Source organism: Cervus elaphus, chromosome 17 (assembly GCF_910594005.1).
Source record: "Cervus elaphus chromosome 17, mCerEla1.1, whole genome shotgun sequence".
Classification (NCBI taxonomy): domain Eukaryota; kingdom Metazoa; phylum Chordata; class Mammalia; order Artiodactyla; family Cervidae; genus Cervus; species Cervus elaphus.
The window spans coordinates 37,792,159-37,806,718 of NC_057831.1; the positions used below are offsets into that span (position 1 = coordinate 37,792,159).

At 41.7% G+C, this 14,560-nt stretch overlaps 2 protein-coding genes across 3 annotated transcripts in view; one reads left to right on the plus strand and one right to left on the minus strand.

Moving 5' to 3' along the window:
- Positions 1 to 1,305: 1,305 nt before the first annotated feature.
- On the plus strand, positions 1,306 to 11,951 carry MED28 (mediator complex subunit 28). Its single transcript, XM_043870920.1, has 4 exons — positions 1,306 to 1,484; positions 4,537 to 4,603; positions 5,339 to 5,451; positions 6,731 to 11,951. Exons 1-4 carry the CDS (start codon positions 1,326 to 1,328, stop codon positions 6,926 to 6,928), a joined length of 537 nt encoding a protein of 178 aa, XP_043726855.1. The 5' UTR covers positions 1,306 to 1,325; the 3' UTR covers positions 6,929 to 11,951.
- Positions 11,901 to 14,560, minus strand: part of FAM184B (family with sequence similarity 184 member B) — a 118,247-nt gene continuing 115,587 nt past the window's right edge. For both annotated transcript variants that reach the window (XM_043870919.1, XM_043870918.1), the window contains one exon: positions 11,901 to 13,269. In XM_043870919.1, coding sequence (XP_043726854.1) covers positions 13,176 to 13,269 — 94 coding nt within the window. In that variant the 3' untranslated portion in view covers positions 11,901 to 13,175. The remainder of the gene's footprint in view (positions 13,270 to 14,560) is intronic.

Here is a 14,560-nt window from a genome sequence, read left to right on the forward strand (position 1 = left end):
GAGAGGCATGGCTTCAGACAGCAGCAAATCCAAGAGTAGTGGTTTAGAACACAATAGTGTTAATAGATCACTGAAGTTAAGAAATCTAGACTTCAAGTAGCCCTATGGCCATTGGAAACCCAAGAGTAAAATGCAAAATGTTTCCACTGTATTTTTGGTTTTATAGAAGTTACATTTTTAATTAAAACATTTGTTATCATATAATAGGCTTATTTTTCCAATATATATTTTCAAAGTCTCAATTTTAATGCTTACCTTTTTAATAGGTAAATATTGCCCAACATACCTCACATAAAGAAAAACATTTTGGAGTCCTCAAAAATGTTTTAGGAGTGTACCTTGCCATGCCAAGCTGCTTTGGTCGTGTCCGACTCTTTGCTACCCCATGGACTGTAGCCCGCCAGGCGTGTCTATCCATGGGGATTCTCCAGGGAATAATACTGGAATGGGTTGCCATGCCTCCTCCAGGGAGTCATCCCCTTACTGGGCTTTAGTTTCCTTCTTGACAATTATCTCTACATGATATCACTCTATATATGTACATGCTTATCCGTCTCTCTTCCACACAACAACGGTAAACTCTCCAAAAGCAGAAACTTGCGGTGATTACTGTAACCCCCAGATCACTAAATAGAACCTGGGACATAGATGACTTAACAAATGAACTGGATAACTATAAAGTTAAATATAGTGAAAAAGTATTTAGCTTCTGAAAAGATGAATAAGCAAATTTTTTTTTAAACTAGCATAGTGACTTTATTTAATGTAACCATAAATATCTAAAGCAAATAGCGCCCAGCACATAGACAGGGGGTCTCAACAATATTAAGTCGTTTTTGTTACCTGGATCTCCCCAGAAGGAATTCGGGGGACATTTTCCCAGTTTATTTCCGCTACATCCCCAGTGACTAGATTAATAAGTGGCACACAGTGAAACTCTCAATAAATGTCTGCGGGATGAACGCGCACCTCCCTTCTACCAGAGGGTAAAACTTGGCCCAGAGAAAGCGCCAGGTCCAAAGCAATTTCAGGAGTTGACAGCGAAGGCGGGACTGGTACAGGAATACCTGACTCCGCATGAGGACTCGCTCCACTGTACTTACTGATTCTCCTCTCCACACAACTGTGTTAAATCCTAGCCTTCAATTCTCAAGGTTTAAAAAAAAGAAAAAAAGTAAAAGCCTGGTTGCCTGTGAGTCTGGAAATAAAGCACCAAACGAACGGTTTCCCGGGCATCCAACAGACGCCAACTCGCCCCGGACGCTGTCACATGACCAGTTACGTCACGTGACCCGCGGGCACCAGCTCCAGGCACCATTTTAAAAATGGCGGCTCCACTGGGAGGCATGTTCTCTGGACAGCCACCTGGACCTCCGCAACCTCCGCCGGGGCTCCTGGGCCAAGCTTCGCTTCTTCAGGCCACGCCAGGCGTTCCGAGAACTTCTAACAGTACCTTGGTGGACGAGTTGGAGTCATCTTTCGAGGTAAGGTGAGACGTGGGCCTTTGTGTTCCCAGCCTCCCCCCACCCCAGGCATGCTGCGCGTGCGCAGGTTATCTCTTTCAGCGATATCTCCACCCGCTTACAAATAGGGAACCGGGTTCAGAGAGCGTAAGTCACTTGCTTTAGTTGCCACATCGAGTCGTGGCCGAAATTCTCCTCTAGTAGGCTGCCTGGAGAATCCCATGGACAGAGGAACCTGGCAGGCTACTAGTCTAGGGTCGCACAGAGTCGGACAATACTGAGGCGACTTAGCACGCAAGCACAGGCGGGCGAATATGCGTCACCTTGACGTTTCTGGAGGCACGCGGACTGGAAGTTTGTCCATACCCAGTCGGGGGACCCTTCTTGGTTCTCAATAGGTTGTTCCTGTCTCACGCCATCCTTGGTCCCGTCCTTGAGTATCCTTTCCTGCGTTCCTGCGTGTTACGTGCTCATCCTCTCTAGACTGCAGTGTCCATCATTATGTCCTGCATCCTTTCCATTGGGCTCAACCCTTAAAGGGTCCTGACGTAGTGGGTCTCTTGGAGCTGAAATGGAGTTATTTAAAAGTTACTGTAGGGGAAGTTGGTACTAAGACTGAGGGAGGAGGAGGAAAGCTGGGGGGTAAAGAGAGAGGCAGAGGTGACCTAGATTTTGAGTTTTGCTGAAACTCATTTTCACTTTGGTTGCATATGACAAGTTTTAAGTCGGAATAGTAATAGATGGTGTGTCATCCAAATATTGCCCCAAATGGTAATTATATCAATATGTAATATTTCCTCCCTTCCACATCCATATACAACTACCACTTGGATATAATTGGGGTCATCAGTGCCTCAGCAGTCTGGGAGATTTTTCTTTTTCTTTTTTTAAATTGAAGTGTGATCGACATATACTAGTTTCAGGTGTACAACACAATTTGCTATTTGTATGTATTGCAGTGATCACTACAATAAGTCTAGTTAATATCTGTCACCATACATAGTTACAAAAAAATTTTTTTTAATTACTGTGTACATTCCATACCCATGACTTGTTTATCTATTTTTAAAGATTTATTTGTTTGTTTATGACTTCACAGGGTCTCCTCAGGTCTTCATTGCTTCGCACGGGCATTTTCCAGTTGTGGGGAGCAGGGGCTGCTCTCTAGTTGGGGTGTGCAAGCTTCTCATTGCAGTGGTTTGTCTTACTGTGGAGCACCGGTTCTAGGCCTGCAGGCTTGAGTAGTTGGGGTGCGTGGGCTCAGTAGCTGTGGCGCACAGGCTTAGTTGTTCCATGGCATGTGGGACCTTCCCAGACCAGAGCTCAGACCCATGTCCCCCAGAGTGGCAGGTGAATTCTTTACCACTGAGCCAGGAGGGAAATTCTCATGACTTATATTTATAACTGGAAGTTCCTGCCTTTTAGCTTTCACCCATTTCACTCATCTCATCACCTGTCTCTGGCAAGCACCAATATGTTCTGTGTATCTGTGAACTTGGTTTCATTGGTGGTGGTGGTGTTTTTAAGGTCCATATATAAGTGAGATCATATAGTATTTGTTTTTCTCTGGCTGACTTACACCCTCAAGGTCCATCCATGTCACAAATGGCAAGCTTTTGTTCTTTTTTATGACTGAATAATATTTTGTTGTGTATGCCATAACTTCTTTACTCATTCATCCATTGATGGACACTCAGGTTCTTTCCATATATCTCAGCTGTTGTGAATAAATACTGCAATGAACATGAGGTACAGGTACCTTTTTGAGTTAGTGTTTTTATTTTCGTCAGCTAAATATTCGTATGTGTATTGTGTCTTATTTATCTGTTTATTTATTTGTATTTTTTTAAGGGGAAAGAGGAAACTAAAATCCCTGAGATGAGTTTTCCTCCCATCCTCTCTGGTGGCTCTGCTGGTGCAGGAGCAGCCCCAGCTTTCCTTGCCAGCCTGTGACTGGCTGGCTTCCTGGATGAGATGTTTTCCAGTAGCCGCAGGTTTCACAAAGCATGTGCACACCCCCTACATCCCAAATCCAGCAAGGGTCACCTTTCAAAGTAATATACAGAATGGGCAGTCTGTTTTTCCAGTTTCTTGATTGTTACAGGATTTTACCCTGGAGAAATCTTTGATTTTTCTGAAGGTTAACTGCAGGCAGGAGAAAGGCTCTCACATCTGATTGATGGCCTAAATTTGAACCTAGACTTGCCTGCCTCACACCTAGTGTAGTTTGCTTACTAGCAGTCGAGGTCAGTGCTTTCCTGAGGTTTGAGATTTTCCTTCCTCACCACCCCCCCCGCCCCCCCCCCCCCCCCCCCCCCCCCGCCCAGGTCCCATCTGGTTCTCTTTTTGTCCTTTCTGTTCTGCGATCGCCCTTCTTCGTCCATTTTCTGAGAGTTACCCTTGCACAGAACTCCTGTGCCTCTAGATCCATGTGCCTTTATAGAGAATCCTTCACTGGGACTTGTTTGTTCATATGACACCACTTTCTCTTAGGTTGTCCAGTCTGTCAGTAACATGTATTCATTGAGCATCCACATTGTGCCAAACAGTAAGACAGGCAAAATTCCCAGCTGCTAGTAAGGCACAGCTAATAATGAACTGAGAGAATGGCATAAGATCTGTTAACCAAGTTAAAAACAATAATGCAGGGCTTGAGGTTGGAGCATGAGCCTGAGGGACACCATTTTGAAAGAGTAGACAGGGATATCCTCTGAATAGGTGACAATTGACCTGATTCCTGAATGTGTGATTATACGCGTCATGTAAGCATCAAAGGAAGGGGCTACAGATGGGACTGGAATAGGGATCCAGGCCCTTGTGTGGAATGAGATAGCTGGAAAAGGAGCAGCAGTGGGAGAGAGACCAGATGGGGTGCCTGCAAATACTGGCTTCCTATGTGGGCCTAATGGGCTCAGTTTACCAAGTTTCTTCATTGACACAATGTCTTGTCATTTGGTATGCAAACCCAGAAGCTGTTAACTAATTGAATGACATCAGGAGAAGTTATTTCTTACTGTAAGATTCTTGATGTGTGAATGACATTTTTTTCTTCTGTGATATTTTGATCACACAGGCTTGTTTTGCTTCTCTGGTGAGTCAAGATTATGTCAATGGTACAGATCAGGAAGAAATTCGAACTGGTAAGAATTCTGTCATTGCTGATTTTACATTTGGTATGTTTCAGTCCTGCTGTATCCTGAGAGAACTTTTCCAGGAGTAAGATTTGTGTAGTCAATCTATATACCTCTTGTTTTTGTTCAGTTTATTGACATCTCATGTCACTCATAATGAACCACTTAAAATGAGTGAGCTTTTCGTGTTGGTACCGAGACAGAGAAGGCCAGTAGTGGGCACTGCTTCTTAAAGAACTAAGTTTTGTGCTGCTTCCTTCTCGCCCAAGTTCTGTCCCCAGACAGGTGCTTGTGATTTCTTTGTACTGTCTTTTAAATGTTTAATTTCAACTGGAAATCATGATGTTAACACATTACTGACCAGGGGATTTTCACAGAAGTGAATGCCTGTGGCTGGTGTTTTGTTATGTAAGTGAATATTGAAACATCTCTGGTCAATAATGTTTGAGTAACGAAAGACATGTATATGTCCCAGGTCAATGGGTTGTTAATTGCTGGATCTCTGCATTGTCTTTCTTTGGAAGAACTTTGCACTGTCAGTAGGCCTCTTATTCACTTTATAAATGCATGGATTATCTGCTATTTAATGTTGGTTAATACATAGGAGGTTGGGGGTCAATATTATTTCTGTGGGCAGGATTAAAACCCCTGATCCCATCTGATATTCTGACTGTTCGTTTATGAGAGAGATATGTGTGTCTAGTGTTTTCCTTAATTTAATATTTTGGTCTTTTTTTTTTAAAGGTGTTGACCAGTGTATCCAGAAATTCCTGGATATTGCAAGACAGACAGAATGTTTTTTCCTACAAAAAAGATTGCAGTTATCTGTCCAGAAACCAGAGCAAGTTATCAAAGAGGTACAGCTCAGCTTTCTTCCCAAGTTTAAGGAAGAACAAATGCTGTCAAAATTCCATTTACACTTTAACCGAGGTGCTCCATTTGCCCACTAGTTACAGTGGGGCTTCATAGCTTGAGTGTAAAGTGTTGGTTGTCAGTATTCGTGACAACCTGCACCTTAGGAGTAGGGGTGGAAAGCAGGGCTTCAAACAGAGCAGCCTTTACTTGTTTCATACATTAGTTTCTGTGGAAGATTTTTCTTTTTTTTAAAAGTTCTACTGCTTGAAAATATTGAAAAGCTATTAATGTAGATGATAAACTCATTTTGGATAGAAACTAGTCTGTGTGTCCTTGGTGTCTTACAGGAAGGATTCTAGGCAGTTTTTTCAAGGAATCAAAAAGTTAGTGTTCTGTTCCAGGTTCCTTGAAACTCAAGATTTCATTTATCTCAGTTATTTGAAACCAGAGTCTTGGAAATAAATTGAGGTTGTCATTAATGGCATTTTGTGGGTTGGGCCAGGGTCTGCTCCCTGCAATGTGGAAGAAAGAAGAATCTTCCTGCCCAAAATACAGCAATTCCTTCAATGGGAAAAACCAAATTGGAATAATTATTTTTTTTAAAGTAACTTCTCCCACAAGCTGAGCAATCAGTTAAAATGTTTTTATTCTTTGATACCAGCTATTAAGAAGGTAAATGGTAAGAAGATGATATTCTTACAATTCACCATATCAAATCATTTCCTGATTTGAATACCTGAGTGATAGTCTAGGTATGTTCAAGGCCAGGTCTTAATACAGAATTTTAACACTGTCATTCATTAAAAAAAAACTCTTAAAAATGAGGGTTTACTACTTCATAATCTGAAATGATAGAATGGTAGTTGTGGATTCTTTTAAAACAGTTAATATGTGTTTCAGATTTTCAAGTGTTTCGATTCTTCTCACAGTAGGCTTTGGATATAGAAATGCTGGGTGCCCAGAGGCCAGGATAAAAAAGAGACTGATTTCTCTTTGGCTGCCCTTTGGAATTTTGTGACTTGTATTACTTATTAAAAGAACATGAAAAAAAAAAAAAAAAAGAACATGAATTAAAAATAACTCAGTGTTAAGCAGGCATCTTTCATGGAAAGAGTTGCTTTGGGTTATTCAAATTATGCAGCTAAGCAGAGTAATCAGCCTAGTATGGCTTAATTGATTCTGTTTTGAATTTACTTCTTAGTACTCTTAACTAATCAGGAATTATGTTCATTTTTCATGAGTTTGCTCTGACTTCATTGCTTTGATTGCTTTCATTTGTAGGATGTCTCAGAACTGAGGAATGAATTACAGCGAAAGGATGCTCTGGTCCAGAAGCACTTGACAAAATTAAGACATTGGCAGCAGGTGCTGGAGGACATCAACATGCAGCACAAAAAGCCAGCTGACATCCCTCAGGGCTCCCTGGCCTACCTTGAGCAGGCGTCTGCAAATATCCCTGCACCGATGAAGCAAACCTGAGGAACAGCCACCCGAACACGGGCTGGTGCCTGAGTCAGCCCAAACACTGTTTCACTAACATCACTTCTTGTAGACTTGACATTTTGGGAGAACTCTTTGCCAGAGAATGAGATGATTTTAGCTTTGTGCTCTCACCTAAAATTTTCCCCTTATTTTTGTAAGTGCTATTTCTTGAGTACTTTATAAAATGCTTACTGCTGTGGTAAACCAAGTATATTGTCTTTAGCAAAGTTTAAGACTGTTAGTGTGATGCTATGTACGGATTCCTTTTATGTTGTTTTTTTTAATGCTTTTATATTGTTTTTATTTTTGTATGACTCAATCTCTGTGTATTTTCAGTTTTAGATTAGTTTGTATTATATGAGGGGGAAAGCTTGTTTGATGGAGCTGCATATCAGAGGATGAGGATTTTGGTTGTAGGCTTTCATGATAATTTACTCTTCATTGGCAGTGTATAAAAATATGCAACTTTTCTGTTTTTCAAGACTTTGAACTACCTCAAGAAGAGGAGTCTAGTGCACAGTGTAAAACTTCCAGAGCCTCACAGTGAGAATATTTTATAAATAGATCGGAAGAGGAAGAGGATTGTAATATCCTAGGTTAGTGTAGTGACTGTTACTGTACTTCAGTAACCTAGTGCTTTAGAAATCCAGTAGTATCCTTAAATTAATGTTGACTTTTATTTGGGGTAAGTTTATCTTTTGTGTAGTGTTTACTTACTTTTGGGGTGCAGTGGTGGGAGCAGTGATAATGCTAGTGATGTTCACTTCTGCAATAATGAATCAGCTTAACACAGTGGACCCTGCTCTCAACAGAGGCATTGGTGAATATGAACTTGCTGTGATCATCTCTTGAGTTTTAAGTTTTGTGTGTGTGTTCTGCTCTTTTGGAGCAGATTTTTCTGTTAACAAAGGTTCTTGCTAATGGTGTTGAGTCCAAGGGACTGAGACCTTGAAGTGGGAGGCGGGCTGCAGGGTGCATGGGAGAACTCAGTGTGGGGAAGATATCTAACCCTCTGTTGGCCACAAAGGTCATCTCAGTTTCTCTGTTGAACTGTTGTTGAGAAATACAAACCGGCATTGTGCCCTGTCTCCTTAGATAAGGCTTTCCTTTCTCTGTTGTTTACAGTCCCTCGTTAGATTTCACCCCATCACCCTCAACCAGTGCAGCACTGTCTTCTGAACAGGCAGTACTTCTGTGCCTCAGTGTCTTGGCTGACTTTGTTTTCTCTGGTCTTGAAGGCCCCGCCCCACCCACCTTGACATCCACTCAGGTTTCCGTGTGGCCTGGATGTCACCTGGTCTCCACAGCCTCTGAAGGCCCTCCATCACATCCCCAGGACACAGGACCTCTTGTTTCTTCTGCCAGCTTGGCAGAAGAAGTTCCTTGGTTCTCCCTCTGGGTTAGTGATCTGTCTCTTTGTTCTCATGAAGAGTAGGCATTATTCCCCTCTGAATACAGAGGAACCATATGTTATTTTTTATACATAGTACTTGTTTTTGTGTGCTTACGTGTATGGTACATAGCCTGAGGCCAATGAATTCCTTCAGTCAGAGTGTATAGATAAAGCTTTTAAAAGTTGTTTTTAATCACATTATCTGATTTCAAGGTTGTTAACCTGGTCATCTTATGCCAATCAGAAACTCTGATTATAGAGACTGTTCTATTTGGTGCTTACTAAAAATATTTTGAATTAATGGTGTACCAGTTATTACCATTTCTTTACTAAATTCAAAAGTTTTCTGTCAAATAACATTTCACTAAATATCTTTTTCATTTTTCGTGATGTATTTTGCTGGTCAACAAACACAGAAAACCCTCTAGGATGCCGCCTCCTTCGAGGAGAAAATAATGAGGTATCCGCTGGGATTTCTCTAATTCTCTCAAGGGATGACAGACCCACCCACACTTTGAGGGCATCTTTATCCCCTTCCTGTTCCATCTGCTGAAGCGTTTACACTGTGTAAGACAAGCCTTTCCTCCAGTGATGTGAGGCCAGGCCAGTCGCCTTCTGCTGGGTTTAACCCGCTGGGGGCTCTCGTCTGCAGGTCCCTCCCTGCAGCTCAGTGTCCTTGGCCGCCGTCTTCAGCATGCCCACTGTGATGCCTGAGCGCCACCCCGTTGCCCGGACCCTCATTCAGTCTCCAACTCCTCCACATGCTCTCACCTGCTTCACTTCGACACCTCATCATCTTTTTTTGAATTCGTTGTCTTTAACACATCTTAACTTTCCTCTTTGGTCTTCTGCCCAGCCTATAAATGTTGACATTCCTCAGGGTTTGGTCATGGGCCTCTGGAGGCCACAAAAGAGCCCTGCTCAGTTTTCTCAAAGGCCCTACCCTTCCTGGATACGACAGGCACGGTGGGGCTAGTGGGGCCGCATTATTTCTGCCCAACACAGACTTCTTTAATGGGCAGTCAGTCCTTCCTCTGAAGCTCCTCAGCCTGACCAAGGCTTTTTCTCCTAACTCTGCTGCTATCTAAGGTTCTTGCCCAAATCTTCCTTGGCTCTCTCTACAGGTGTCAACTCTGTATCAAAATATGAAGGCTCTTCCTGCCTCCTCCTCTTAATTCAACACAGGTGTTTCTCCTGAGAAGGGGGGAAACCTGCCCCTGCCATCAGACACTGATTCAGCACTGCTGGGCTGTGTTATTCTCCTATGAGACAGAAGCAGTCTAAGGATACCAGCCTCCTAGACAAAGCTACTCTGAGACCATGATAGAGCAAAACAAACCACTTCACAACTCTATAAGCACAGGGAAAAATAAAGGTCACACTGCCACCCCTCAAATACCAGACATTGTCCTGGCTAAAAAATAAGTGCAACTTTTTTTAACCATTTGCAGCTTTATCTCTAGTCTGCCCTTTCTGTTGTTCAGTCGCTAAGTCATGTCCGACTCTTTGCGACCCCATGGACTGCAGCATACCAGGTCTGCCTGTCCTTCACTATCTCCCAGAGTTTGCTCAAACTCCTATCCATTGAGTTGGTGATGCCATCCAACCATCTCATCCTCTGTCATCCCCTTCTCCTCCTGACTTCAATCTTTCCCAGCATCAGGGTCTTTTCCAATGAGTCAGGTCTTCACATCAGGTGGCCAAAGTATTGGAGTTTCAACTTCAGCATCAGTCTTTCCAATGAATATTCAGGGTTGATTTCCTTTAGGATTGATTGGTTTGATCTTGCTGTCGAGGGGACTCTCAAAAGTCTTCTCCAGCATCAGAATTTGAAAGCATCAATTATTTGGCACTCAGCCTTCTTTATGGTCCAGCTCTCACATCTGTATATGACTACTGGAGTAAGATAAGATCCAGCCATAGAGTTTCCTCTCCTTTCTGACAGCATCCAGTTTGGAGTGAAGCCCTGCTCTTTTAGAACCTCCTTGAAAGTATCCAACGCCAAAATCTTAAAATAGGATCTTTCTAAAACACTCTTTCTGAGAAGCCCCATGATTCTTCATGATGGACCTTCTTCCTCTGTTCCAACAAACAATAAACCCAACTCATTCACCTGTAGCTAGGTGTCTGGTGGTCTTTGCTCCTTCAGCTGTCTCAGTGTATACCTTCTGGAGGGCCTGACTGACCTGCTGTGAGCACGGTCTGAGAGAATCGACAGGACGGTGAGGTTGGAGACTGACTCACTCACTGTCCAACTGGCAGGAAGATCCATCCTGAGTGGGATGTGAGGTCCAGTCACCAGCACAAGAGGGTGGCCTCATTATTGATTTTACCAGTGCTGCCCTGGGCAAGTGTCCCAGTGGAAGGGAACTTTTGTCAATGCACAGATTCAATGTTGCGTATAAGAACGGTGGGATTGACTGGTTAACACTCCACTGTCTCGACTCGCAGCAAAGGGACAATGACAGAATAACTGTTTAATGCTCAAAGGCCTCTGAGTTCCTGGGGCATCTTTGGTTATCCCCTGCAGGGGGAGAACAGACAGCTGAGAAGTTAGTAGGAGGCAGCAGATCAAAACCAGTGCTGCACCTGGGGGATGATGGTGGAGATTAGTGCTCTTAGAAACCTGAAGGATGCTAGGAAACTCGTCCCAATCATAGCTCCGTTTACTTTCCCAGACTTGCCCGTATAGAATCCAGGGAGAGGCTGGAGACCGAGTGTATAGCAGGCAGCCTCAGTTGCACCTGCTGTTGCAATGTTACTGGAGCAGTAATACGGGCTCAGGTATGTAGTGTGCAACTACGATGGGACGACTTCATTCTTTTCTCCCCCAGGTAAGAAACAGTTGGCAACTGGAAAATGTTCCTTTCCAGTTTTGTTCCAGGAATACGTTAATTCCTTCTCTCTGTTATAATATAGCCTAAAGAGATACCCTGTTTTTCCTCCTAAATCAATTCTGAATCAGTTCATTTCTCTTAATGTCTGCTGTTAACCTCCAAGCCATCCCCATCATCTCTAGACCACTCTGCTCTTGAGAGATGAATGGAACCAGATTATGCAAAAGAAAACAAGAATGTTTTCTGTCTCAAATTTCCTTATCATTATCATTTAGGGTACAGAGAGGAAGAATTTCATTCCCTGCTGATGAAGGTGTAAATTGCTAGAAACTTTTTGGTAATTTGGTAGTATTACACAAAAAGCCTAGGCATATCCTTTGATGCTTTATTTCAATACTCAAGGAATATGTCCTAAAGAAAAAATGATAGATGCATGCCAAGATGTACTTAGCAAAGATAATTATTTGTGTATAACCTCAAAATTTAGCATGATCTTTTAGTCACATGCAACAAGGAGTTAAAACTGATGTGGGGTCTCAACAAAATTCTATCTCAGTATGTGTTATGCCAAGTTAAACAGCCTCCTTTGTTTAGAACTACCTATATGTACTCTTTTTTAAAAACACTGTCCTATAATATTACCTTAAGCAGGAAATAAAACTAAAAAATACTTGATACTGAAAAGTAACAGGGCATGCTACACAGATGGTAACAAGTATTTGCATTTAAAAAAAGTATGTTATTGGGCTACATGTTTTAATTAGGTAGTAAATTTACTTTCAAATTGTGAGTCTGAGTTGTAATTGCATTTCTCTCAAAGTGACCCAAGTGCATGAGTAGCTACATTTTATTGAAGATGATCTGACTGAGGTTAATGTGAAGTCCCTGTTTCCAAGTTCAGCCTTTGTATAATTTCACCTCTGAAAAATCAATACAAGTCACAACCATTTTTATTGCCCAGTTGTTTAAAGTTTTATTCAGAGAACAAAGATTTGACAGTGCATGGAATAGACAACTGTTTATAGGCCACCTGCTGGGCCAGCACCAAAGGATTGAGAATATATTTTTCCCACCGAAAGCTGTATTCAGTTTGTTTAATTGCAGTGCTCCATCAGAGGATCAGACAACTCGTCACGGACTGACAGCAAGGTCAGCACTGAACAGCCATTCCCAGTTCCCTTTAATCTACTGAGCATCCATGCAGTGGGGAAGCAACGCACCACGAGGCAAGACTAGAGGTTCAGTAGGACTTTGACTTCAAAGAACAGATAGTCTAGAAACCATCACAAACAATCGAACTGATGCTACAGTCATTGAGGTCGAGATGTGTGACAGGGTGAGGCTCCATTATTCACAGAAAAATCCTGGCAAGGCTTAATTCCAGTTCATGGTTAGAATTATTACCCATATTTTGTTTAAACCTCAAAAAGCCCCTTTGAGGTAGGTGTTACACCCTCTGTAATCTTCATGTCCTGGACCTAGGAAGTCAAAATATTTGATCCAACTATGCCAATGTCTGCTATAGTCCATTCTTAGTAGTTTGGTTTGGTTTTTAAAAACTTGACTTGCCTGGTTATTCTGAGTTTTGCTTTATTTCACTTCCTATTGAGGTTACGTGTGCATTTTGGAATTATTTACATAGAAACAGTTTAAAGTAAAGATGATCAGCATCCTAGGAAAAATGAAACCACTTTCAAAGTAGACCATGGAAAGCACAAAGTCTGATATTCCACAAGGTGGTGTGCAATCTTATGGACACTAGAAATATCATGTATAGGTCATCAGGAACATTAATAATATTTCCCTATGGGTGCTTTCTGATAACACTGGCTTGTTTCATCTTAACATCACAATGAAACAGTATGAAATGTTAATGTAAGAATTTGTTTTAGCTATATATGTAAATTATATTGCAAGCAAGTTATTTGGTTGACTCTTTAGTTCATTCCTTCAATCAGGTGTTTCAAAAGAAATGTTTTTCAAATATCCTCTTTATGCTTTCCCAAGGATCAGTTTAGAAAGAAAAATACTTGGTAAACCATTCCTGGTGGGCTGAACCTTGCTTCTGTTGGACTTCTTTGGGTTGGGCTGTATCATCATCTTGTGTCCTAAAAACAAACAAGTTTTCTTAGATGGTTTCGAAAATTATTCAGTAAACAACTTAATATGCCATCATCTTTTCAGTGAAAGATAACTACTGCTTTACTCTTCAAAAGATTAGTAGCTAGAAAAAGTTGTGAAGGATGAGGATGAAGAGAGAGCATATAATTCTGTTGTGGAAACAATGCTCTCCATATTTCACTTAAAATGAATGAGGCACATTTTGCAACATTTACTATTTAAAAGAATATATATATATATATAGCTGAGATATATATGGCCTAAAGCTATATATATGTCATATATATATATATATAGCTGAGCTGGGTCTTGATTGCTGCACGGGGGCCTTCTTTAGTTGTGGCAAGCAGGGGCTACTCTCTAGCTGCAGTGTGCAGGCTTCTCATTGCAGTGGCTTCTCTTGCTGTGGTGCACGGGCTTTGTTGCCCCATGGCATGTGGAATCTTCCCAGACCAGGAACTGAATCCATGTCTCCTGCACTGGCAGGTGGACTCAACCTCTGGCTCCCAGAGAAGTCTGCAACATTTACTGTTTATTTCAGGGACAAATTAAACAATAAACCCCTTTCATAAAAAAGTAAAAGGAAAAATGGTTAATGAATACAAAATTACACTTTATGGCCTCTTCAAAAGTTACCTAATGTGCTCTGGCCTTTCAATGAGGCTGTGAAATTAGTCTAATAAACTGAAAGAGAGAGATGATAAGTAAGTACAGTGTTTACCTATCTGAACAGTCTCTATCTGTACTTGTGAAGCTTCTTATAAAACAGTGGGAACACAGCTTTAAAAAGGTGTATGATAATGAGTTATGAACAGTGGCCAGGATTAGGCCGGCTCTGGCTCTGGCAGTTAATAGACCATGTGCTTGGGATTCTAGGCCTGTGTCCTCAGCTGTGAAACAAAGGACTGGACTTGCTCAATGATTGGCAGGGGGTCCTTCCAGCTCTACATTCATTTTTGTCCAAATAGCCTTGGGCAGACAGGGCCTTTGGAAAAGGAACATTTCAGAAGAGGCCTCTTCTGAAAAGCAAACTCCAAAGTCCATAATTAAAGATTTAGCTCTGAACAAAAATTGGCCAAGAAGGAAAATCAACAACAGGGGAAATCACACTTCTGGAAGAGAAGCATGCTGCAAGAGTTTCTGGAAAACAAAGCAGTATCAGAGAGCACCACACGAGATCAACCAAACCCACAGATTAAGATTAAAATTACAAGATTATATAATGAATCTTGAGAAATAACCTTTTAATAACAGTGGAAAATTGCTGAATGCTTCTAT

What these genes read in the sequence shown, in the direction of transcription:
- MED28 (XM_043870920.1), top strand. Translation starts at nt 1,326, where the DNA reads ATGGCGGCTCCACTGGGAGGCATGTTCTCTGGACAGCCACCTGGACCT. An exon ending in TCAGGAAGAAATTCGAACTG is followed by an intron (nt 4,604 to 5,338) that starts GTAAGAATTCTG and finishes TTTTTTTTAAAG; the next exon opens with GTGTTGACCAGTGTATCCAG. An exon ending in CAGAGCAAGTTATCAAAGAG is followed by an intron (nt 5,452 to 6,730) that starts GTACAGCTCAGC and finishes TTTCATTTGTAG; the next exon opens with GATGTCTCAGAACTGAGGAA.